Here is a 27175-nt window from a genome sequence, read left to right as displayed (position 1 = left end):
AACTCATGATGGAAAAGATTAAACTAGCACACTACCTGCTTCAGCATGTAACCTGCTACGGCATCTGTGTCATTTACAGCAGCTGGTTTTAAACTTTACTTCTTTTAGGGAGAAAACCTTGCATCTGAACCTAGCTAATCAAAAGCAACTCTTTTTAACAGGAAATCAAGGTATGAACTTTGTTTCAATAGATGAAGTCCTTTGGCCTGCATCTGGAGTGGACAGGAGAAGAGCGCCTGTTTCTTTTCCCTAGGTCAGGAGTTTTTTCCTCTCCCTCGGTCGCAGTTGCTAGGCAGCCTGCAAAGTGTCGGGATGAGAAACATCACATTTCTTTATGCATTGTGTACTCTGATGGAGCACAGCAAGTGAAAAGAGAGCTTCGATTTCTGTCCAAAAAAGATGCCTTTCCATCTCCAGAGTCCCACAGCGACTGCAGTGATGACGCATCCCTGCACTTATGCTAACCTCATTGCAGAACCGGAGTCTAAAGAGTTGACATAGAGAATCCAGGACAATGCTTACATACCCCGATACAAGGGGAACATGCGATTGGTTTTAATCAGTTTTATAAACTCGCTGCTCAAGTACCTCCTGAAAGACTTTTTCTCTCTTCCCCTGCCCCTTCTTTAGAGGGGATCTCAATGAAGAAAAAGCAGTGGCCTTTTGGAAGGGCAATCTATTTCTTGCATTTCTGCTCCTCATGCCATCAGCATTCACGATGGCCAGAGATGTGTTTAGATATGTAAAATGCCCAATGCACTCATACTGTAGCCCACAGCAGTACAGCAAAAAATAGTTAGGCCATATAGGAATCCAGCAACCTGGCCAAAATGTGCCCAGACTAATTTCTCTGTGGAGGAACCTAACGTTATTTTGGGCAGGCTGCCTTTGCTACATTCCCAGTATCCCTTCAGGAATAAGTATGCCCAGAAGTGTTGATGGAAGGAGACAGGCACTAATTTCTTCAATGCTTTCCAAATGTGCTACAATGGATTCTCCTTCATACCAGGCAGCTGAGTTCACAAGAACTGTGTTTAAAAGGCGCAGACAGGAAGCTCTTGTCAGGAGTAACAGTGTGACTTGCCAAACTGAGGTATATGCATGTGGAGTTTTCAACCCCCAGCAACCACTGACACAGAATATACAAACTATTGCTCTACAAGAAATACATCATAACTCCAGAATGCATTTTCCATTTAAAGTTTCTTGAAGATGAGAGAAAACAAGTTATGTTATTAAGAGGATAAATAAATGACAACCACAGTTGAAGGAATAGAGGATGTAATTATTCCTACCTTGCCATTGCTATGCCAACAACACAGCCTCCAACTATAGACCAAAATCCAATCCAGCCTGCATCTACCTGACAGGAAAATTAAAAAAACCAAACAAACACAAAACACAACAAAACATAGATAAATGTGTTAAAGCTGAGAAAATGAGATGATTATATGTTACTTTCATAACAAAGAGTGTGCACGAGCTGCAAACTGCTAGCAACAGCCCCTGAAAAACAATTTGAAGTTCAAAGCATTTTCTAGGATATTCAACACTAAATAAATTCACTAAAAGAAAGTATGGCTAAATAACCTATGCCCTAAATGTGACATCTCTTTATAGAAACTGAGTAACGACCTCTGGATTTTTGTAATACTGTCAAAAGCTTAGAAATCCTCTTCTCCTCACTTCATCTTTCCCACCTGGTAAAAACTATTTTCTTTTACTAAAGGTGCGGCAGCCAAGAATACTCCCATTTGTTTACCTGCCTCTTCCTCCTTGTCAAAAGGTGCATACGGTCCTGAAAATGCCCACTGCTGGTGGAGTCAACAGGGAGAATCATGACAGTTTGGAATGCCAAACTACAGTATCCTTTGTTTAAAGTTTCAGGAGAAAAGCGGTCCATATGTATTAATAGCAGCTCACACAGAAAAACCTGATAAAATCGTATGCTAGTGTAAAATAAAAACATGTCACTTACAAAATAGCTGATTAATCAGTCAAGGGATACTTACTTGGCTTACATGAATTGGCGTTAATATCAAATCCAGAACACCAGACCAGCCAGCGAAAACACCCAGTGGTATAGCATAGGCTAAAGCAATCATCAGGAATCGGAAATTGCTGTGAAGACAAAACATACGCAATTAGCTGCAGCTTGTATCAGAAACTGCACCAAGATTGGCTGTTACATGACACACTAGAATCCATACTCTGCCCATCGATAGCAGAGGTCTGAAGGAGGAGTGAGCCAAGAAAAACAAGAAAGCTATCTAGCCACGGTCACTGCAATTCCAGTGGCTGAGATGTTACTGCCTTAGCACTGTGATAATAAAAAAGCCAGTCTCTCCACACAGTTCAAAGATTTTTGTAACACACTGGGCTCGTGTGTTTCTCATTTCCGCAAACAATTCTCCCATGCATTTGCATGGACAACCTACTTAGCCTAAGTGTATGTTAGGAGCAATAAACACTAATTTAAATGACAAAAAGCGCATCTCAATAATAAAATCAGAGATTCCTACTTTTTGAACTGTACTTCAAAAAAACCCAACAGAACCAACAACTGCTTTACTTCTCTTTATTTTGGTGAAAGGCAAGGGGAGCTCTGGGAATGAGATGGGTACAGTTGCAAGAGTGGAAAATTTTGACAGTTTGAACTGTCAAAAACCAGAGACAAGTATAATATTCTGCTCTAAACAGTCAATGTGTTTGCTCTTTCCTCCCAATTAAAATTATTCAACCTTTAGTATTCAGTGAAGACAAAGCAGTGAAAGCTGTGCCATCATCTTCGCTGCACACTGCTAAACAGGACTTGGCAGACAAGTACCACCACCAGTTTCCCCCACCACCCACTGTAACCAAAAGCAAATGTGAAATCTTTGCTAAGAGAAATCCAACTTCTCCCCAGAAAATGTATTGATTTGGGAATAAAAACAGAAAATGTACTTCAGATGCTCTAACAGTGATATTTTAAAGTAGAGATTTTATGGTGTTTCCAAGGTTATCCCATAGGATATCTGTGTAACACAAAATGTGTCTCCCACCATTCCCAAACAATTTACATAAAACTGATCCTGATAAGTACCAGTTCCTTGGCATGCAGCAGCAATTTGATAGCACACAGTTATGAAAGCCAAGAGGGAGAGAAAGAGCTTCAAACACTCTCCAAAACACTCAGAGGTTTGCAGCTTACGCTGTTTTACTCCCCTAGAAGATCCACACACCAGCCAGCGTATTTTTGCACAGTTCTTTTTCACACATCCTCTTCTTGAATAACACATTTCTATCACATGAACATATCCTCCTCTTTCAACATCATTCATGTCAGATTTGTTTTTTTAATGCAAAGAAAAACAACTCCCAAACTTTCAGCTCTTCCACACACTGCTTCTATTTCTCTGAATGCCAGTGTGCTCTTTTCTGACAACATTTTTTTCTCTTAAGAATGCCATACTCTTACCCTTGCCTATCCTGTATCACCCTGGCATCTCTTAGGGCAGGTTTTTGGATGCTATTTAATATTATCCACATAAAAGCTAATTCAACATCTGCAGAATTAATTAAATAAATAAATAAAGGCAAAGTGTCCATTCTGCATGGACATTAGATAGCCATGTTGCAGATTGCTCAATGTTCAAAATCTTTGGCTATCTGAACCTTGTCTTCATTAAAGAGCTGCTTTTGGTGCAGGTGAGTACTTTGTCACTTACTTGACTGAGATCTCCTGTGGCACATAAGTATTCTTCTGTAACTCAAGCAATGAGACAGACTGGCACATGGGGCAGCTGCTCAGTGCCACGTGTAACTCCCAGTCCGAGCCCTAGAAAACCAGCTCTATATCATGTCATCCTCTGGTGACAGAGGCTGCCACCCTGACTGGTCTCCAGAATAAGGAAGGCGACCAGGAGAAAGCGTGCATGGTAGTGACAAAGTGGCACCAATCACCAGATGTCATTCTGTCCCCTTGTCCAACAATAGCTAGCACTGGCTACATTAAATGTTAAAGCTATTTGAAACACATATCTTAAGCGGCAGCTCCACTTCTTGTGGCTCCAATCACTTGTATTTTGTTTTACAATTTCGCAATTGCTCCACTGAAAATAGAAAAATGTGCTGTCTGTCACATCATCAGCTGGTGAACCCACACTGTTTCCCATCGTATCAGCCCTTATGACAGGATATCAGCATTAGCCTCTCTGTTACACTGTTCTGGTGGAATACGGATTGGTTTTTGCTTCTGGGATTTTTTCTTTTTCAGAAACCTACTCGGTGCCACTAGAATCCATAAGACGGGCTGGTTCAGAGGGGAACCCTGTCAAAGTCAATCACTGTTTTCAGAATAACTTTGACAGCGCCTATTAACATCAGGCACACTCTGAGCAGCTTCCATCACTGGCGGGTGATGTCATATGAAAGTTTCATTAAAGAAATAACGATGCCCAAAAACCCTGTTAGGACATTTCAAAATTGCCTATGTAGTCCCTTGAAAATATAAGACATGTAACCAGCTAAAAGCATCTAATACTTCAAAGCAAAATATCACAACATGTTTTCTTCATGCAGATTTCGAGACTTACCAACTATTTACTTGTATTAGAATCTTTTCCATGGAAATGGGAGTGGAAAAAAAAAAGTCATATTTGCATCACCCAAGAAACTGAGAAAGGGCACTGTACTTTTGCTAATGGAAATTCAAACTACACTTGTCACAGCGTGTGATAGACTGTTAAAAGATTTGGGCTTAGCTCCCAAACCATGACTAATCTGTCGTCTCCCACTGCAGGCTGAGAGAGTTGGTATCAGGAGATAACCAGAGATCAGCTAATCGTTATAATCCGTCAGAAGCAGGAATTCTCCAAATCATGAGGAAGAACCGAGTTTCTACAAGGGATGGTTGACCCTAAGAAGGTATTTACAATACAACTCTGCAAGAAGCAGCTCATGAAGACGACTGCTCAAGGACCTGAAGGCATGAAGGAGCGTGGGAGTTGCAAGGATGTGATAGACCCCTTTGGCGACCAAGGAAAAAGGTCAATTACTTCAATGGTAAAGTTATGCTACACAGCTTTATTTTGAAGTAATAAAACCGCAGCCTGGGAGAGAGAACAGGGAAATTATGAACATCTCAACTCTCATGAGTGTTTTTTGGTGTATAGTTGGGTCAGCCCACCAGCTCACACACATCCTGAATGACTTACACACAGTTCTCATACCCGAGGGTAGGTCTGCAATAAAGGGGAAATCATTATTTCCTGGTACTCATCAGCTGATTAACTTCAGTCTACACCATTACGTCAAAAGAAAGACTCTCTGTGCCAAGAATTATGAAGCCTAGATTAGGCAGGCAACAGAGTTTAGAAGCCTAACAAACCAGATGACGGATTTCTTTTGAAGCTCAGCAGATACCATTTTCCTTTATAAAACCCCCTTGCTTGATGGATTGTTGCTGAAAGGCTCCCCAAGATAAGTGGGTTTAATGATGAACTGTTGACTGTTTCACGTACAGAGGAATGAAGAAGTGCTTTGATAAGGGGTAGCATGGAAGAATGCATAAAGACCAGAGGGAAGGGAGATACAATGATCCACCTGACGGCATTTTAAAAAACCTCTTGATTCTTGGAGACACTATAAACTATGCTCATTATTTAAGAATCCACTTTGTTTTCTTAAGTTCCATTGATTGTGAATGGTAAGTCCACTTTGCTCTTTACCTTCTGACCGTACCAGTATCTCAGGTCCACTGTGTAATACCCTTTGGACAAGCAACGTAATGGTTATGAAGCTCTCAAATGGAGTACTGACGACAGAAGTTTTGTACTTCACCTGCGGAGTCAGTTGCTGTTTAGATTTCTGTTCAACAGCAACATTTTCAAAACACAGTCCTCTCAGGGTCTCACTGCACACCATCTTGGGCCCGTAACAGCACCGTTGTGCGTGCTAAGCGTCCTAATGGGAATTGCTATTTTTTAATATCCTGTGTAGGTCACTTTGCAGACTAACCAGCCAGCTGCACTCACACCTTCCAGCTGCCAGCCTGCTCCAGAATGAACACACAGGATTAAGCATCTCGTCAACTATTTACTCTCCCAAACTGAAACAAAAGCCTCCAAAAACAAAAGGGAAAGAAAAAAAACAATTACAAGGGATAAGTTGTCTTTGCTGGCTCTAAATACACTTTTAGAAAGTACAGCCCACAATAGGTCTGTAATAACTAAAGCCCCACAGTTACCAAGTTTCAAGCAGCCCTTGACAGATTCAGTTCCTACACAAGAAACAATCACAGCAAGAGTTTGAAGCTCCCCAGCCGTACTTCACACCACAGGAGCTCTTTGCCCCAGAAGTTCATCTGTGCAGTATCACGTACTGGGCACAGGCCTTCACAATTATTCAGCATTAATATTAAGGTTGCTTTAGCTGTTTCTCAGAGATCAGATTCCCATTACACAAGACATTGTACAAACACTGGGAAGAGATGGGGAACTGTGTCTTACCAAAAGAGCCCAAGCGGGAGAAGTTGCAAAGCTGGAGATGTGACTTTCTTCACAACTTTTATTTTTTTAAAATCCCAAAATTTAAAGGAAATGAACTCATCTTTGAATCTGTCCAGAAACACACCTGAAGACACTCCTCCTATTCCCACTTCATGTTTTAACATACAATTAATGAGATTTAATAGATCATATAATGGTTTCAGATGGTTCATTCATTGCTCCCACAGCTGAATACTCCTTTGAATGACAAGCATGCCCCAAACTCATTCCAATATAAGAAGCATAGAAGAAAGCAGCTTATTAGTTACTTATGCTCAGTGTTGCTAATTGTTATCTTACATATAGCAGTACACACACTGTTAACAATCTTGTATAACCTGATGCAACAGAAGGATTGCATAAGAAAAGCCGTGTCAACAGGATGACTAAAGCAGTGTTGGTTCTGAAGGACTTGGCATGAAGACTTGAGAGATACCCAATGATCTAAATCTTAATGTCTGCTTTCTAGCAGTTAGCATCCTTTTCTGTCTCAGCATTAATATTTAATTTGATTTTGTTTAAAAGCACTACAAACCAACTTGTTTGCTCAATGAGAAGATTAAAGCACACTCGTGTTTATTAATTTAGGTGCTGGCCTTCTTTGAAGTGGAAACGCAATGAGGACCTACCTTAAGAGCCTGCAAAAACTTCTCCTGTAGCTGAGCCGTTGACTCGCCGCAGCCACGCTGGGAGGGAATGGAGGGCGCGAGGGGAAGTAGGCCAATGCCGCTGAAAATATCAGGGAAACCATTCCAAACTCTAAACAAGAGGGCAAAGAAAAGCAAAACCAAGAGCAGACGTCAGCATCGAAAGACTTATTTTGGTACAGCACTGTTATCAGCCAGCCTCTGATACATAAATCCCATCACAAGTGCTTTACTGCTCCCAACACTGAAACTCCGTAACTTGAAGGAGAATTTCTTTTTTTCCCTCCCCAAGCAAGGTTTCAAACTGAGATGGAGAATCGATGAGATGTAGAAATACCAGCAGTCCACTCCAGTGACAGGAGCTGCAGAGCACCAGCCCCACGCATGGGGAATTCAGTGGAGCAAAAGGAAAGCTTTTGCTTTCTTTCTTTAGAGAATTGCATTATGAAGATTTGGCCACGTTTCCTCGCAATGGGAGTAACGCAGTGCAGGTAACAGCGTGCCAGAGACCTGAAACAGGTGGCACTGGGGAAGCCCCAGGGCATGGAATGACAATTAGCCAGCACGCAGGATGATGAAGGCAAAGGAAAGGTCAATCAAGGCAGCAGCTCGGACACAAACAGTATTTACATGGCAACAGAATATAAAGAGAAAAAAGCCTAGGAGCAGCCACGGCTCAGGAATAGAAAGAGCACAGATAATGGGGAGAAAAATGAAAGAATACAGCTGTTTGCAGATGCTCCTCTTGTTCAGCAGCAGGTATTATAGATCTTTGAAAAAATTCATAGCAGAAATTTGGACCTGAACTTGCAAAGTGATAAGCACTTCACAGAAAATACTCAGCCAGCCCCATGATCAGACATTCTGAGGAAAAACAACTCTACTCACAGCCAGTCTAATTAATTTGTTTTACGGGCCTTTTACAATGTATATCATGTTCTCCACGGTCCTCAATCCCAGTATTCCTCCTATCCCCTTTTAAAACAAGATTCTTTGCTGCTGAAGAGGCAAATGTACAGCTGAAGAGTGTTATCTTAAAAGAACCTGTGATCTTATAACAAAGAAGTGTTCACCGACACCACAAATAAATTCCAGCAGAGCTGGATACTCAATTGCATTCATTTTCTTTTTTCTCTTTTTTTAATAAATCAATATGAACATGGCACTTTGCCAGCTCTTCTGCTAAACCAGAAGAAAATAATTTCAGGAAGCTGAAAAGTAAATAACACTTGGGAGTCTAAATGGATCAGCTGGAGATAGGGAAGGGAAATGAACGCTTATTCAGTATATGGAAAAAAGTCTACACTAAACTTCTTTTGAAGGGACACCGGGAATGTGACAATGCCATTCTTCACAATCAAATACTAAAGGATTCATTCTGAATTACGTGGTGCTTCTTTTCCTGCTGTGGTCTAATTGCATGTTTTGAAGGTCAAGGCCACTTTAACTAGACCTTCTCACTACATCTCTGTTCTCCAGAAAATAAATGTCTATCTTCACGTATATTGTTTTTGAGACCAGGAGCAGCGATTAAAGAACTGTTCATAACTGATCACCCCAGATCTAAGAAAGGGAAGAGATTCTTTGTCAGTAAAGCAGGATACTAGACAGGGAAGCAACACTTGCCAAAAGCTATTTATCCTCTTCCCCTGCATTAAGGTCTACATGCAGGTTTACAGGTACACGGACATGCACACGCACACTTCAATCACTATGAACTGAAGGTTTCAGACTGCAGACAGGTATAGCCAACAAGAACGTGACACAAACTTTGTCTGAGGTGCTTATTATTTAACTTCATTATACCGCAATGCTGTAAGGGGAATTGCTGGGTCTTTCTCTGAAGAATGTAAAACACGTCGATAATTTTTTTAAGTCACGGTAATATTTTATAACAGGTGCCCATCTGGGGCCTCTTCCACAAGTTGCCTCAAGATTCTTGCCAGTCAAATTGCTGCAGTAGGAGCAGTATAGTAACACTTGATTTTTTTTTTAATTATTAAATTCAGCATGCAGTCCTTGTAGCACCTTCTTGCAACTCTTTAATGTTTCCCAGCGTTATACTTACCAGGCTAACAAATTTGCCTCGCAGGCACTGCCCTCATGCACAAAAGAGAAGAGCAGAATTCACTTTGGAAACTAAAGCAGCTCCCTCTATTGAAGAGTATAAGTCTTTAGTGCCATCTTAACTTTGCGTATCACATTTGCACCTCTATCAAAAGCCCAGGTACTACCAAACACATCCTATTTCTTACATGTTGCATTCCTTCCTCATCAGGAAAGCCACACCTTTATCTCCACCATTTTACTCTACCAGACTAGATTAAAAAAATACACATTTCCAGGACAAGTTTTAGATTGTAAGCAGGGCACAAAAGTAAGCAAAAGAGAAAAGGTAAGAAATAGGTCAGTATCAAGACCAAGGGAGCTGCAGTCACAAAAGAGGAGCTCTTCCACAGGAGCTATCGGCTTCTCAACAGTGCCATGGGTGCAGCAAAACACTCAGAATTGGGTAAGTCAGCATAAACTGGTGTGCAGCAACACAGCTGTGTGTGTGTATCTCTCGTTAAGGAGTGAAACTGGAACGGTTCACAAAAGCTGGGTACATGTCACAGTGACCTGTGACTGTCAAAGTGGAGAGATGTCTGCATCTCAGCCTAGGAAGTGGGCACTCTGTAAGCTCCAAACAGAAAAAGAGGTTTCTAGAGACTCAAGCGTCCTTGATGCAAGGTCTTTTTCCTTCAAATAGGCTATTCATAGCACAAAACCCTACCCAAACCCAGAAACCTTTCTCCCCATCTTGTCCCAAAATGTAAAGGGGGAAATGAGGACACTTTACACACACATGCATTTTTTTTAAACAAATAATAATTTTACATTGGTATTTGGGAAAGTACATGGCTAAAAGCTCTGGTTGCAGCCCAGAATAATTCAAGCCTCCTTATGCGATTCAGGTAATACAATTCAATACTGATTTGCTACATCTGTACCATTTCAGCTGTGAACCAGAATGTGCAGCAACACAGATGACACAGAAAGAGGCTGCGGTAATTCAGCTGAACTCCTAGTCCATGTTTGAGATAAAGGAACTGCAATTTATTAAAACACCGAAGACACTGGAGTTAACAGAGCAATTTTGGAATGGGTTTATAAGCAATTGCTTCGTAATCATGTTCGAGGTTAAGCCCTTGGAAAACTAGCACACTCTTGGCATACTACAGATCCCAAGTTAACAATTTGCATCATTACCACCTTTTAAAAGTCATCACCTAACTTTTGGAGGCTGCTTATCTATCACTACCTCACACAAATGCAACAAGCTCCATCACAAACACAACTCTCTTGAGAACGCCGAGTGCTTGTCTTGTGAAACTGGTTTTCCCACAGCATTGGAAAGGAGAAGTCATAACAAGCCTGACCACACTGGTTAAAAAGTGGGGAAGTGGGGTGCCTGGGTCCAGCTCCTCGTTTCACTACTAGTAAAGGTGTCACAGAATGCAATCCGTGAAGTCACCTGGAACTTTGTTTTCTGTCCAGCTGATTATGGGCACAAATATCGCCCTACCACTCCTACCAGGTATTTTTTGGTCTGCAAGAGAACAGAGCTGTACAACTACACCCACTGTCACCCACCACGAGGCAGCTTTCTCTCCACCTCTGAGCCAACCTGGCATAACAGAGCATGGGGGAGGCGGACAGCAGGGACCTTACTTCTTCAGCTCTCCAGGGAAACTGGGCTGATCCCACCAGATGGGACAGATCCTACCAGGGACTCAAGTAACCTCCTCTTTGACAGTTCCTACCCATTTTAAACCAGTTGGGACGTTTTGACACGATCACTGCAGGCCACTAATGTTCATGAACCAGCTCGTTCTTGTTGTCTGAACAGCTAAAGGGGTTGTAGCTCCTGAAAAGACACATCCCATATGACAAAACCACAAGCACAACTTCACAAAGAAACCACTTCTGTTCAAAGCACTTTCAAGTACAAAGCATGAACTACAGACACCCCACAAAACGCATTTCCTAGGAAGCTGAAAAGCTGCTGTAGGATCAGCTTACACTGGGACCAACGACGCCTAACAGGTCTGCTGGATGTTCCCAAACACTTGCCAGCTCAGAAAGAGCCATACTGAGACATGGGGCAAGCAAGAAACAACTCTGAACCTTGGTGGCAAGCAAGATGTGTCAGAGCTTCTGAAGAAAATGCTTAGGCAAACGTCCCAGAAGAGAATTGAAGAGCAAGTGAATCTAATAGGCTGCAGAAAGCAACATTTCTAGTGCTACCATACTCTCAATACAGTGGTTTTAGGCACAAAACTGTACTTCCTTTAGGTGGGTGAATTATTCTCTCTCAATGGAAAATCTGGAGAGGGGGAGCTAAAACACATCTCTAATTGCTAGATTTTTCCTTCTTTTATCTAATGCTCCTCACCACAAAAGCTGACTTGATTTCATTTTTGCTTCTTTCACACTGGCCTGTTTCATCTGCCACGAGATCTTCGGACTCTATCACATTCACCTCTGAAAAATGCCTAACCAAACCCAAACTTCCTTGTTGTTCCAATACGTTTGAGTTCAGCAAAAAGCAGGTTACTGAAAAGGACTGAGCCAAATACTTGCTGAAATAGTGATCCAAATTCTACCACGCTTTCTTTAAAATGAACAGTAAAATGGCCCACGTCCAACAGGAGTATTAACTTGAGAAAATTTCCATAAGAATAACATCCAGGAATAAATGATCACAAACAGCTAATTCAATCTCATAAACCTGCCTATAAAGTACACAGCATAGACACTTTAAGACTTCTGGAACACTTCGGGCTAACTCCTGGCTGAATTTCAGAGGCCGCAATTATAAGTGGGGGAAAAAACCAACCAAATGTGCAACTGCCATGGCACGGTAAAGTTCAGCTGCTCCTAATGCTGCACCAGTTCATATCCACTAAGAATCGGACCGTAGACTCTTAGGGCACTTCAGCAACTCTCCTTCCTTAAAGCTTGCTGCTAACTTTTGTAAGTGACATAAAGAGCCATAGAAGCATGAAAAAAGAGCAAAGATGTAAAATCTAAGTTAGACCAGGTGAATTTTGTAGCAGTGGTTTTTCCACTAAACTGCTCTCACGTCATTAAAATTGCTCACCATATCAGAATTATGTGGTTTTACTTAAAAACAAAATCTACTGAATTTTAATTTCAGTGTTAGATACCAATAATTTAATCACATTTGAAAGGCATATGCACGTCATAAATTAAGGCTGATTTAAAGCAGAAAAGAATTTAAAGCTGAAAGACTATTGGATCCTTAGAGAACAACACGGAAAAAACCACCCTGTCATGGACACATTTTTTTGAAATGAAAATTCAAGAAGCAAAAACCAGTTTGGAGGCTCAGGGAAAGTGCAAGCTCTCCTAGAAGACATTTCTCTGTATCAGCCGACACAAACAACAGAAACACTTCATTTGGAATCAGCTTGTACAAAAGGCTATTTCAACATCCTTCCTACACAAAAGGGAAAAGAAATTAACTCTTCTGATGGCAAGTTTTTTTACCACTTCACTATTTTCCATCAGTCAGTAACTGTTCTCTGTGCAGACCAGCCACTAGAGGGTAGTGGTTCACAAGTACCAAACACACATATGAAAGTATGTAAATTCTTTTCTCTCTTTTTAATTTTTTTTTTATTTTTAAACCACACCTGCATACAGCACAGCCTCAATGCGGTCCTTGATGTGCTCCGTGTTGCTCTGTGATGCCAGCAGGAGGTGAGATGTTCCATTAGGAGACGGCACTATGAGAGGTCCCACCAGAAAGGCGCCCGCAGAGCCCAGGTAGCTGAGCAGCGAGGCGATGGCTGTGGCTGTGGCACGTTCGTCCGGGGAAAACCACGTCGTGGAAAGGAACGGTGCCGCGTTCATGACGGTTGGCCCCGCCAAGCCATTTAACAGCTGCCCTCCGTGAATCAGCCTGGAACAGAGAATAGAGACCACAGTCATTTGGATGACAATTGCTCGCCTGGGTTTTTTTAATTAAAAAAGCATGTAAGATATTGAGTGCTGGAGATGGAGTGACTGCACAAAGAAATGAAAGTCCTGTGCAAAAACCCCAATATTCTATACACTAAGAGAAGCCTAATTAGACTGATTTAAAGAATCCAGAGCTACTCTGTTCTCATTACCTCAGATAAATGGAGAAGCAAATGTTCTCTTCAAAGAAGGAAAGGAAGAGGGAATAAAAGGCACTTTCTTTGCAGAAAAAAGGTATCATGGTAGGATATAAAAGCAGAAAAGGTGTACTAGCAGGAAAGCTTTAAATTCAAACATCTTAAACCTGACCCCTTGCCTGCATAAATCCCAACAGAAGATTTAAATTAGCTATGGCAGATCCAAAATTGAAACACTTCGGCAAAATACTCTGCATATTTTTTCACTGCATTATTTATTTTTATTTACACACTCAGATGAGCTCTATGTGCCTACAGATGAGGAGGCCGGGCTGTTGAGGTTTCCAAGAGAATCGTCTTCTCCAGCAATCTGGCCATTCTCAACACACTGCTGAAACAGCCAAGCAAACCCAGATTTTTCTTGTTTTTCACACTCACTGGGATCTAACAGATAAGACTGGTGACAGAACAGAGATAGTGCTTCCAAGCAGTGAAGTCTCTTAAAACTTTGGCTTGATATTAGTACCATGAGCACATACAGAAAGGACTTTTTGAAGGCTCTTCTACATGTGGAAGTCAGCCAGAAACCTTCCACTTGGACTTTTCCAAAAAGTGATCGGCCGTGAAAGGAAAAAGCATTTTGGAATTTATATAAAAACCTCATGTCCAAAACCAGCCGGGGAGTCAAACGAAACTCCGCAACCCTCCAAAGCAGATCTATCCACTGTGCAATAAAATGGTGGCAGATGATATCTTTAAATGGGTGGTATTTTTCTAAGCATAGCAGGAACTTGATGTTATTGCTGCAAGACTTGAGTTGTCAGACATAAAAAGCTACGGCCTGAAAACAGGGAAACATAAGCTAGAATTAGGCAATGTTTCAAGCCACAAATGGTTGAAAAATATACAGCATAGCAGGAGATTTTTACAGGAACAAAATATGCAAACGAAATGCTGACAGACTCTTTATCAAATTAACAAGCTAGTTTGCAATAAAAAGGAATAGATGCTACTGATTCTCAGTGGATTAGGAATTAAATTTTAAACAAAATTTATGAAAATATACAGGAAAAAAAAAGAAGAAAAAGCTATTACATATCATCTAAAGAAATCACTTTCTGAGCTGGGACAGAAGTAATATCCACTCTTAAATATAAACCATTGCTACTTTTTAAAAAAAAAGTTCACATAGGATAAGTTTCACTACTATTTGCTCATGATGTGCTTCAGATGGACATCACCAAGGCATGGTCAGGCCTTTTTAATGCTTGTTAAACTGGGCAGTAAAATAAAATGAAATAGTATTAAATAAATAAAAAACACTATTTAAATAATGCTCCAGTACAGTTTTCTGGAGGAGACATTACAGGAATCCCTTACAGTTTCTCTCCAACTCAGCGTAGTTTGGACAAACCAAGGTAACCTTGTGTACTTTGGTATTTTCATTCTACTAATCTCACTACAGTAAGTTATTCTCAGATGTATCCTAAACTGTTCCAGGGCATTTGCAGAGCTATGCTGCATCCCCAGAAACAGCTGCACTTCAGTAGCAAGTGAGGTAACAACTGCAACACGTGGAGATTTTATGTTAGTATTTCCTCTTGCTCTAAAGTGAATTTAATGCTTAAATTGCAGTTTTGTTATTGTGTGCTAGGAAAACTTGTGTTACCACAAAATAACCTTTACAGCTATAGGTGTCATACTAACCCTTCTGTTCATTTATAGCACTATGATAGTATTGTTTTAATTCAAATATGCCTAGACCACTGAAATCCTAAGGGCAAATAAAACTCACTAAAATCAGAAAAAAGCACAACAGTTGTTCTGCAGCACCTACGGGCATGTAGGCACTGTGTCTGGTAGAAGAAAAGATTTGTGAAAAAAACAGCAAATAAACCATCAAACAAAACCCCCAATTTATACATTGAGAATGATACATACAGTTTTCATGCACTTACTGTTCGGATTTAGGTTGCCTATCAAACTCCACCATCTGAATAAAGCTCTACAGCTGACCTCTACACTCGAGTGAGAAACAGATGTTCATTTGGTTTTGCAGATCCAAAGGGAGAAAGTATCTTAATCCTGAACTTGAATTCTACATTACTTTTCTGTCTTAGTACTTTTTGTTTTGTTTTGTTTTGTTTTGCAAAGAAAGAGCCTATTTTTGTCTCTCTGTAGGTCTCTTCTGTTGGTGTTCTCCTGTCTGCTCTTTTCTGCCTAGCCCTGCCTGGCATGCTGTCTGTTCCCATGGATTTGCCTTTCCATCTTCATTTTTGGCATTTACCAAGGTTGACATTATCATCCAGGGTAAAGCATCTCTTATCTTCATATTCTTTAATTTTTCAAATCTAACACTGCAGCTAATAAACACCATTTTCAGACTAAATTGCCACAGATACAGACTACTACCTCAAATGCCTCTGCATACGATAACATCCTACAACTTATTTTGTCTGTTTTTCAATACTGCCTAGAACTGAGCTACTTTTTTCTGAGAAAAAGATTATTTGCATTGTTCCTCTACCCATCCTTAGCTCATTTCCCTAGAGGCAGGGACAAGAGATTCAAAACGTGAATCGGTGCATTTACTAAGCTGCTACTCCAGGAGACACACGGAGCAGCTGCTCCATGTGGCAGAGAAATAGGAACATAACAATATTGGTGGTTTTTTGCCGTTTGTTATAACATCTTATCATCACTGCACTAGATTGTGGTCTCACAGCCCAGGGGAGTCTCCTCTTGTACGCCATCAGTGCTAAAAATGGCTCCAACACAAAGAGACATTTGTTTCTGTTATTCCTTGATTTTCTTCCTGATTCTGCTACCAAAAAGGTGCAAAGAGCAACTGTGGTTTTTTCCCTGCCACTATTTCAGCTTCATTCTGCACAAGAAGATTTCTCTTCCCTCAGAAAAGGGCTAACAAGGTAACTTTAGCTCAGGATCCTACCCAGATGGAACAATATTTTTCAGACTTATTACACTAACAGGGTAATTCTAATCTGTTATTTATCCAGCTGTGCTCTATTTTCAGATGCATGATTTATCCAACCATCATCTAATTATTTTCACATATCAAAAAGTAGAAAGTTATTGAATTCAAATAATAGAAAATAACACAGGAGTGGAAGGCTTTTTAATCATAAACATGAAAGAGAAAATTGGAAAAAATGACACCAGAAATTCATCCCTGACTTACAAAACAATTGATTATTGTCTAGCTTGAAGCAAAAGTGGGGAAGTAAATATCTAGCCAAAATATCTCATTTCTAACCATTTCAGAAGCCAGGCAAGGGACTCATTTTGAAATGTCAAGGTTTTTGCAGGCCTGACCTCTGTGCTAATGGATTTGTGTGCTCTGGCAAACTTGGACCTTGCAGTTGAACACGGGGCCTTTACAAAAAGAAAATAAAAAAAATAAAAAATTGAGGACTTGCAGTAAATGCTAGCGCTAAATACAATTTGTCATAGCGTCACAGTAATGGATAGCTTATAACTTATATATTCACATTATGTATCTATAAAAAAATTAATACACAGGCATATATACACACACACAAAATAAAGATCACATTTGTCCCCAAACTGGCCTCTGAACTGCAAAAAACATAGAACAAGGCATAGTTCAAATGTAACAATAGAAATTAGAGAATAAAAGTTCTTCTTGTACTACATTGACATCTCTTTCCCAGATTTTTGTCAAGTCACATTATGAATAACTTAAATTATATGGTTTTCATCACTTCTCTGAGAGAATGTATTATAGGAGTACTAAGAAGTAACCTGCTTATACCTGCTTTATTCACTCCCTGCTGTCACTGCTGCGGTATCCTAACAGGCAACAACAGCAAACCAGAATGTAAGGCTCTAAATGCCGAAATTATAATATCACTGAGCAAACTGGGTATGAAAAAAAAGTGAGATTGTACAGGAAAAACGTTTTAGTGATTGATGATAATACCAAACAGTTAAGATGGGAAAAAGCTTCCATTTACAGACTGCTTTATTTATCTTTTTCTCCCTGTATGGGTTGAAACTTTTCATGCATGGTCACAGTCCCGTCAGGTATTGGATCTGTTAAGCTATTAAAAAGCTGGGTGTTACATAAACATTTTTTCTACGTAGAAACCCCAGACGTTTAATGTTTCTACCACGGTAAGTCTCATACCTAGACTTAAGAGCATTTTAATTAAAAGAAAATCTCATTAGTTTCTGTACTCAGATGGGGAAACAAAGGCAACAGTGGAGGGAAAAACAACTTACCCAAGAAATTTCTTTTAATACAATGGATTTAAACCGCAACACTAAAATAAGTCTCCAAAGCACAGTTCTAAGATGTGCTAATTGAACTTGTTTTGGGAAGGCCAGGACTGGAGAAGTTGTGTCAGTATTTTAACACTGATTAACAGGGTGAAAAAGCATTTTCATGTTTTCTTTGGCAGGCAACAGGGGAAGAGCACACCCGACAGTCCCAGTGCATGGCTCTGACTCTAAACACAGATTTTCTCTGCCAGCCTCTGACGAGCCCCTGGCCAGCTGGGAAATTGGGTTCCTCTGGGTCCCAGGTGGGAACAGAGCTCATCTCAAGAGCCTTGTGAAGATGGGATTTTCAGGGTTTTTCCCCCTGAAACTTTTACCATGCTTTTCCTGCTAGCTGCCATCAGAATTGACTGCTTAGTCACTATTCAAACTTCTGTACAGATGCAATGAAAAAAATTGGTAATTCCATCTTGCTGCTGTTTGGCCAAGTGTAAGGAGCAACAAAGTCACTGAGAGTGTTTGCTGCTGCACGAAGAGAGCACTGCAGTGTGCCTCTCAGTCTGCAAAAGTTTGGTGGATTAATTGCCGATCCTAACAATTAACACAAAAACGGACTCTGGATAAAGAAGTTAATGTTTTACAGAAATGGATGGCTGGTTTTTCTTTCACATGCCTGATATTTTCCCTCACTGAAAGAAGTGGATTGTTCAACTCCTGCTAATTTGGAAGACAAATAAGTTTATGTAGCTATTAGCTCATTGTGGGAACTACTGGAAGCAAATGAAAGAGACTCTTCCACTGGAGGACTTCAGAGCACTTTTCAAGTGCCATTGAATTTAGCCTCACTACATGGCAACAAAGCAAGCAAATACCTCCTATTCTAGAGCATCTACATTGACATACGATGCAAGCTGCTTGCCCAGGAAAAGGAGTATGAAACTCAGCCACATCATACATTAGAAGATTCATTATACCTCAGAGGGAACCAATACCAGTTTTGTAAAGAACCACTTCTGAATTTTCACAATCGAGTTACTAGAAAAGGACAGAGCTTTTCCCTTAGACCCACAAAAATAAATACAACAAAAGAACCCTCTATCAAGTGGAACCTTTTCAGGGACGTTTTAAAGTAAAGATAGAATTAGGGAGGTCAAGTTCATGCTTTGCAGCAATTCACTGGTACAGAGTATGGGAAGAAGCCGATGCAAAGGCTGTCCTGTTCATAACCTGAAGAGACTGCAATAATGCTCCACGTCTGGAAAAGGACTGGAAAGAAAGACACCTCTGGGTAAAGCAATGAATTCATCTATTAAAAATAACATTCTGAAAGATGAATTTCATGGAAATGCACTTCCTTTCAATATTTTCATTAAATGACATATTTATACTACAAAAGCTTTATGCCTTCTGGATATTCATGGATTGAGGCCATTAGCATTTTTTAGCTTGTTTTTGATGCGTGCGACCATTGATATGTGGAATAATTTAAAGCTGTTTTTCCCCATCAGTAAGAAAAATTATTACAAGCAGAAAGCCTGAGTCACTGTGTGGTACATTATCTCCCAGCAATAAAGTGAAAAAGAAAAGAGGAAAAACTTCTGAAAAATGTACTGTCAATCATTTTAATCAGGAACCTGGTTCATATCACCCACTGTACAAACACAGTCAGTCACATCATTGTGGGTGCAGACTTGGAAAGGACCATGGCAACTTCCAGGCATCTCAGCCTCATGCATCTTCTCCCATTCTTAACATTTGCAATGGTCTGAAAAACAGTGAGTTTTGGTTTTAAATTTAAAAGGACCGGGAAAACAGAGTTGCTCTGAAACTATTATTTCTGAGAGCCTGCCAAAAGAGAGACAAGGGAGAAGGCAAGGAGAAGGAGCAAGGGATCTCAGGCCAAGACCCTCACGTCTCCATCAGAATCCTGACAGAGGACAGGGACGGGGCGGGCGTGCAGCGAGACCCCTGACAGCACAGTGATGAATTTACTCACATCCTCACACCAAGTTATTGTGCGGCCATCACAGCTGTCACACAACCACGAAGAGGGCTTCTTCACTTAAAGCTTTATCCAAGTTTGAAGGATAAGGGCACATGAAATCAAAGCTTCTTTTAGGCTTTCTTTTTTTAATTAAAAGGGGTTTTTGTTGTTTTTCCTTTAAAGCTAACCCACTCCACAGACCCATTTTTAAAAGAAGACATCTTTAAAGCAACACTAATGGAGGCTCAAATATGAACAGACCCAAAATAAACAACATTGCTCTAAACACAAAGTAAGCAACTGCATTACAGGCTAATGAGGCAAAACACTGGAACAAGTCAGCAGGGAAGGGCACCAGCACTGGCTGCTATCAGCACTGCCATGGGAGAAAGCTGGTGGAGATTACTTAGCCCAATATCCTAAGTAGGATTTTTTAGTAAAAGAGTAGGAACATATAGGAGATACAGCAAATTAGGGAATGGGATAAACGAGATCTATTTAAACACTCCTGCACAATTTTTTCAGTGAAAGAGCAAGAGGATGTTTTTATTATAATGCAGCAACTTTGATATCAATTCAATTAATATGAACTATTCTTTAAAGACAGAAATTATCAAACAGAATATGAGTCACAAGACTAAGGCAGAGAGCTCAATATGAAAATTTAAAAGCTTTCTACAGTTGACGATAACACTTGCCATTATATGAGATGGAACAAAAAATCCCACAGAGAATACAAATCCTCTTCCCCTCCAGAACATGCTTATGTGAGCTGAGGCCCTGTAGAAATGCTGCCCATTAAGTATTGCTGCAGTACCAAGCCCTGTCTGAGAATTCAGAGTAGTTTCCTTTAACATATCTACTGGATTTACCACTCCCAATAATTTACAAAGAGGCTGTAAGCTGTTAACTCAGCAGTTACCCTCATTGCTGGGGTAGGTGGACAACACTCACAGTGCCACAGCCAAAACCCAGCAAAGGAGCAAGAGGAAAAAGTGTTTATCACCAAAATGTATCAAGCTGCTGCCCATTCCCACTGAGGCTGTTTCAGCGGAAGGAGAAGCCAATTTGGCTGCCACCTAAGGAGCAGCGCTGATCAGCAGCTGCTGGAGCATCACAGGACATGCAGCTCAGGCAGGGGCAGGCAGGACCGCTGGGTACCCAGAGGGACTCTTCATCACCCACTGAATCCACCACTACCATTGACAAAGAAGCAAAGCAGGAAAAAATAATCACCACTTCACAACAACTCACAGGACCTCTTGCCTAGAAGAACAGCTTTGGGGCAGAGGTTAAAAAGTAAAACCTGCTTACAAGATGAAGCTGGTAAAGGTTAAAAAAAAAAACAACCAAACTGTTAAGTTACAGATTTATAAAGATTAAGTATTCCCTGTTTCCTTTGTTCCCCACTTCCCTCTTCTTTTGACACCATTTGTTAGCCCAACTCAGCCTTCCCCCAGCACTGCAGTCGAAGCACAACCCAGTAAGTGCCATCAGCGCCAGGCAAGTGCCCCAGCTTCACATCCTTCTATGCTCCCCGAGCTCCAGCATACAAACAGGTACGCTTACTCATCTTTTTACTCCCAGAACCATGCTTTAGATTAAATCCTTTTTTCATTTCCCTTCCTCAGTGAGTTAGGGAACACGTGACACTGCATTTTTACAGGCAGTTTCTTCTACCATCCTCTCCTAAAAGGCTCTTTTCATTCTCTGGGACGTTGTAATCGTTCTTCCCCACAGCTGCTCCAGTATAGGGTGGTTTTTTCGAGCACAGAACTGTGTTCGGTATTGCCAGGGAACATGAGAGCCCTAACATATCCTTTCTTTACTGAATTACCTCTTCTAAGGTGTCCCTTTGCATTTGTCATGCATGAGAATGGTGGCTTATGGTTGGTTTAGGATCAGGAAAGACAAATAATGAGATGATCCCATGTCATTCTTTAGGCTTTCAGAAATGAAAAAGGGAAAATATGGAACTCTTAAAGAATATATCTAACAAGTATAACATACTTGACCCAAACTAGGTTGCAACTAGCTATCAGAAACAAAACGCACCAAAGATGTGGTAAGAGTGAATCTACAAATGTAAAAAAGGGAAAAGTTAACATCAATGTATCCAAGAGCAGGCAAAAGTTTTCAAAAACTCAACAAGCAGTATTATGAAAGAAAAAGCCTTTTTACAGGAACTCCCAATTACTGGTGTGTCCCCCACGAGTGACTTTGTACACAACCGCTCCTGTTTTCCACTGTCATTCCCTGCATTATTGTTTTGCTGGCTTCCCGACAAATGTTTCAATGACACTTACTGCCAAGGAGCGCCCTCTCACTGCTGTGACTCAAGGTCCTCAATAACCACTTGTCTGTTCTGAAATCTAATGTGAAGGCCAAACCCTACCAGCTCACAGCATACTAAGTTCTAATAAATTGCTTAATTAATATATTCAACACAAACGACAAATTATGTTACATCCTTTACTTACATGTCTTTAATTATCCTGTCTTTCAAAGCTTTTTAAGAAGTCTTACATCACACGGTCAGCCTTAAAAGCCACATATTTATGGCTATGGACTCATTTATTTATTATATGTTTCAGCTCATATAGCTTTTTGTCTAGATTTATTATTTTACAATCATATGGAAGACCTAAGCTGTATGTAAATCTATTCCAAAGCACAGAATATGAGATAAATATGAAGTGTTATGTGGGGGGAAAACACACTCCTGATTTTAGCTAGTAACGTTAGTGTTCAGGACAGAATAATCAAGTTCGCAAAGAGTCCCCTGTAAATACTGACTCAGTGCCAAGCAGTAGTCAAAAAGGAATGGACTGGACAAAATGCAGGCAAAAAGTGTTAGCGATGTTCTTGTAACCTTCAGGGAAGGGAAAGGAAGAGAAGAAGGTACACGTTCAGGAATGGTACAATTTGGTAACTTTTTTTAATGTATGTGTGTGTTCTATATAATTTACATTAACTACGAACTAAAAAATAGGTGTGGCAAATGAGGTTTTTGTAACATTTAGGAAGAAATTGGAGTTTTATTTTTAAAAGTCAAATTCACTGTCATACATCTGGCACATTTGAGAAATTCAGAAGTGCACGGTACATAAGAAAAATTCTTTTAAACCTCCTTGCCTGTGTGATGCATTAACCTCACACCTTAGGGGGCTGGGGAGGAAAGCAGGTCAGTATATGTATGTATATGTGAGAGGGACTTTACTAGTTCAAGTATAGGACAGTTCCTCAATCTCACATGCAAGACCACACTTACACATCTTCACCATGCACTCCCACTCAGCCTTCACTGAATTCATGTGGTTCTGGCACGGATTCCCAGGTCAATTTTAGGTCACACACTGGCAGAGAACAAAAATTCACCATTCAAGAGACACACTCAAATATGCAACCTGAATTTTCACTCACACAAGTCATGCACATACATGGCCATCAACTGAACTGAAAGCAGAGGTTAAGGTTTGTGTTTAAAGAACTGGAGATAGTCCTGGTCTGCTGTTACACGCTAGAGCCAAAAGAATAATTACAGACTAGAAAGGAGCTTAAGAATGCACTTGGATATTGCAGGTCTGTGTGAGATAAGGAGCATAAAGCAGTCAGGATTAAATGTCAGCCTTAACGGTGATTTCCTCACATCTGTGATTGCTCTGATAGGTGATGGGCTTTAGCAGCTCTCCTTCATGTTAAATTACAAGAGCTTAGAGAGCAGACACAGCTATAAAGCAGAAAAAAACCCCTAAACCAGACAAACGTCATGAACATTCTTGTAGCTTGATGTATCTTAATTCTGACATAATTGTCCCACGGAAATCCTTCAGTTTATTACTGCAGATTACCCAGGAACATACTACAAAACATGCAAAAGCATTTAAAGAAATTCCAGTTACACTGGATTCTGAAATGCTCCACTAATAGCTTTTGTGTGACCTCGTCCATCTGACCAGCTCTGTAATGTTCAAATTGTCACATTAACACATACACACATTTGGAATAAGTGTATAGTTTAGTGCTCAGCCAGTTTTTACTAATATATTAAGCACTAATGCTCATCTCAAAAATATTATTTTATTTGGTACCATACCTCAAGTTATTGATGAAAATTTGCTTTCAGTCATAGCCCTCAGAACAAAGCAGGTTACCTGGTATAACATCACACAGTCCACAATTAATAATATCTCAAGAAATGTTCACTGAAAATCACCCTTTCGCTTCACGCAGCTGTAATTAATTCTCTGTAGACTTTTAATCAAACCGTAAAAGATCAAACTACTTCTGCGGGTAAAGCTGCAATTCTTGAAAATTTCTCATTTTTTGGAGTAGGCTAAGTAAGCAAATTGATCAATTGCAGCTGGAGATGATGGGTATTTTCACAGCATGAATAAATGAAATCAGTAACCTTTTCCAGCAGGATTCTGCTCATGCTCTTTCTTTTTTACCTATACAGTTTTCAGTAAAATGTACCATCATATTTTATACTTCTCATCAGACTCTATACAGTCCACGGCCTTTCTTTCCTTCGTTAAAGACGCTGTTCTTTGAATGTTTCTCCTTGGGCATTTATTTCATTGTTCTCCTAAGTCTCTTCATTGTTCATTGTTCTCATTGTTCTTCATTGTTCTCCTAGGTCTCTTCACTGCAGTTACAAGGAAAACCTTGTTTAAAGGTGATCAGAACATGTGGAAACTCTCTTTCTTGCTCCCCAAATGATACCTCACATCTAAATCTCATTTGGGAATTTCTTCTCTGGTTCTTTCCTAGACTTTGGTAAGGCCTAGAGCAGCACAAGTCTTTTGGCATAGATGACAAATGAAAAGCTACATAAAACACTACATTTTATTGCATTTAAGCCATCTGTCCCATTTAAAAGACATTTAATCCAAGACTGGTCAGAACGGATGACCTGGATGTTGAACACCCTCTTGAGAAAAGGTACAAGGACACAATGAGGACAGCTCTTCCTGGGCACCTTAACGGTACCTTTTCACCATACAAGGGTCACTGTGGCCAGCAGCACAATACAGTCAGTTCAGCCTCCCCTGCTCACAAAGTCCTTGAACACCACACTGAAATGGGCAACACTGGGCAATCAAAATTAGGAGCACCATGGGTTTCATTATATGCTCACTAAGCACCTAAGAACTGAAATTGCATCCTCCCTACTCGCCACACTCCACTTGGTTTACTAAGCCATTCACTACATACTAACTACTTACTCCTGATCGGGGCTGTTTTTACAATCAGTGATTTAATTACATTCTCAGTCCTGTCTCTGAACCTTTTCCTTTGTTTTATCCATGGTATTCAGTCATCTCCTTTCTACTTCACAACAAACATTTTCTTTCTCAACTTAAAGGTTTTCAAGATGATTTTCATGATAAGGAAAAAAAAAAAGTAGTTGCTGAAATAACACAAGAATTGCCTGGAACCTGACTAGAATTCAAGGGAAAAAACCCACATAAAAACTTATAAATAAGTAAGTTCTTTTATTAGTGTTTACAAATTATGCAGGCATACCTAGTGAAGCAGTACTGCTATTACTGTTTTTAAAGAAGTGGAAAAACGCAGTAATGCCTGTACTCCTTCCCCCTTCAGCATGAGAGGCAAAAGAAAGTTAAGTGAACAACAAGCGATCCACATTCCCTGGCTGTACAAAACAAGTGCGACTGCCGTACTTACCGAAGATTCCCAGGTTCAGGATACACTGATGGGACAACTGAACTGATTGGATTGTGTGATTTTTATGAAGGAATTTGTCTCTATAATAAGCTCTTACATTGCATGTGAACAGAAGGCACTCATTTCAACCAGAGTACAAGGCTACTTCACAGTGCAAACTGCAAGAGACTACACGAAAAAGGCCATTTTCCTAAATTCATCTGTTTCACTGTATAATCCCCTATAACTGATATGAAAAACATGAACTAATTATTTAACATTTGCATATAAATTACATATTTTGGGGGTTTGTGTATGGTTCCCTGTGTGATCTTGAGCCAGTTTCTGAACCTTTCTAAATCTCTGCTTCCTTGTTTGCAAAGCAGATTCATATTAGTTATGCAGGATGGGGTGAGGCTTAATTAACTCAAGTTTGTAAAGGGCTTCCTGATCTTCAGATACTATGTAGAAGAAGGACTAGAAAAATCTATTTAAGAAGCGAAGCGGCATGTAAGCCCACATCCACACAACAAACACTTGGTGTATCAAATTCATACAGAAAATTTATACTAACATTTCTTTGCAGTAGCAGCAAAAATTACATTAACAGAAAGTATAAAATATGTATATTAAAAATAACTAATTCACTTACTTCTTCCTAATTTCGAGGTCTGAAACTGGAACACATCTCAGGCCAGCTCCCAGTACCATGAGGGATGATGTTAGCAACACAGTTACCCTCAGACCTAGGATGAAAAAAACAACAGTATGTTACAAAGGAGGTCAGCAATGTTGAAAAAAAAAGTTGCCTAAATACATGTATTTACATGCAGTCTCATAGAAGTAATGCATATCTCTTTCAAAGCTTAAACACTTCGGTGCTCATATGAATTACAGATTATGAAAACCTGTGTTATTTTCAATCCTTACACTCTAGAATTACAGACTCACTCTTGACATACTATCACACACGGCTGTACCCAAATCTTACAGACATTCTTGGAAGTGAAAAGCGGTAATAAAAGTATCATCAAAATGTACAATATTCCCTTCAGAATTAGAAACATCGGGGGATATGCTCCAGTGTGTGATCTGCAACCTAGGTAGGCCCAAACGAAAATCTGGACTTGTACATTCTTTTCCTACCACTTAATGAGTGCAGACACAGCACTGTTACTGTTTTCTTTTGTAATGAGATATGCATTTCACCCTGAAGAAATAACCATTCATTCAGGGAAAAAAAGTACAAGTACTTTTTTGCGGTCTTTGCAATTAGGCCAGGTTTTTGCTGCGCTCAGCTCAAATTGTCAGAGGTTGTAAATACAGTACGTTAGAAAAAAGCTACAATTGACTGATTCCTTGAATATGCTTTTTCCTCATACTGTGATTCTCAACTGAGAAGCACTTAGACTAGAAACAACTTTATCTTGGTGCTGCAGTTCCTTTTGCCAGCAGTTTACTTGCTGCTGCTGAGGTGTTTCCATCAGCAGCAAAACTGAAAGGGAGTGGTGACAGCTGAGCGGCTTAACCTCCAGCATCTTGTAAATCACTAAAATCATAAATACACACAATGAACAACCGCTGATGCTGCCTATATCTGTGAAGTCATAGAACTTCAAACTGCTTCACAGCAACAAACTTCCATGTCTTCAGCAGAACGTAATAAAAACTGTTAAGTGACACACAGAACATCTCTAACGTTCAGGTAAAACTATTAACTACTCAAAACACAGACTGAAAAAGTCCCTGTGATACCTCACCAGACAAACAAGACTTCAGTTCTTTCTAAAACTGCTGATTTTCAGAGAAGTGCTCCCTCTATGTTAATGCCGCCTCTAATCGGTTCAATTCAACCAGGACTCACATTAAACATTTTGTCTGTGTGAATTTTATGGGCGGTTTTAGAGCATGTATTTTACC

The 27175-nt window shown here is 40.1% G+C and overlaps 1 protein-coding gene across 1 annotated transcript in view; it reads right to left on the bottom strand.

Annotated features, from left to right (window-relative positions):
• DIRC2 (disrupted in renal carcinoma 2) overlaps positions 1-26001 on the bottom strand; it is a gene marked incomplete at its 5' end in the record, with an annotated part of 43751 nt that extends 17750 nt beyond the window's left edge. The window contains 5 exons of the mRNA XM_010179125.1: positions 1296-1363; positions 2013-2121; positions 7160-7289; positions 12877-13145; positions 25908-26001. Of these exons, the coding sequence (XP_010177427.1) occupies positions 1296-1363; positions 2013-2121; positions 7160-7289; positions 12877-13145; positions 25908-26001 (670 nt within the window). The remainder of the gene's footprint in view (positions 1-1295; positions 1364-2012; positions 2122-7159; positions 7290-12876; positions 13146-25907) is intronic.
• Positions 26002-27175: the final 1174 nt, after the last annotated feature.

Source organism: Mesitornis unicolor, unplaced genomic scaffold (genome assembly GCF_000695765.1).
Source record: "Mesitornis unicolor isolate BGI_N332 unplaced genomic scaffold, ASM69576v1 scaffold50150, whole genome shotgun sequence".
Classification (NCBI taxonomy): domain Eukaryota; kingdom Metazoa; phylum Chordata; class Aves; order Mesitornithiformes; family Mesitornithidae; genus Mesitornis; species Mesitornis unicolor.
The sequence above is the reverse complement of the archived record's forward strand: the minus strand, read 5'-3'. Positions and strand labels throughout refer to the sequence as shown.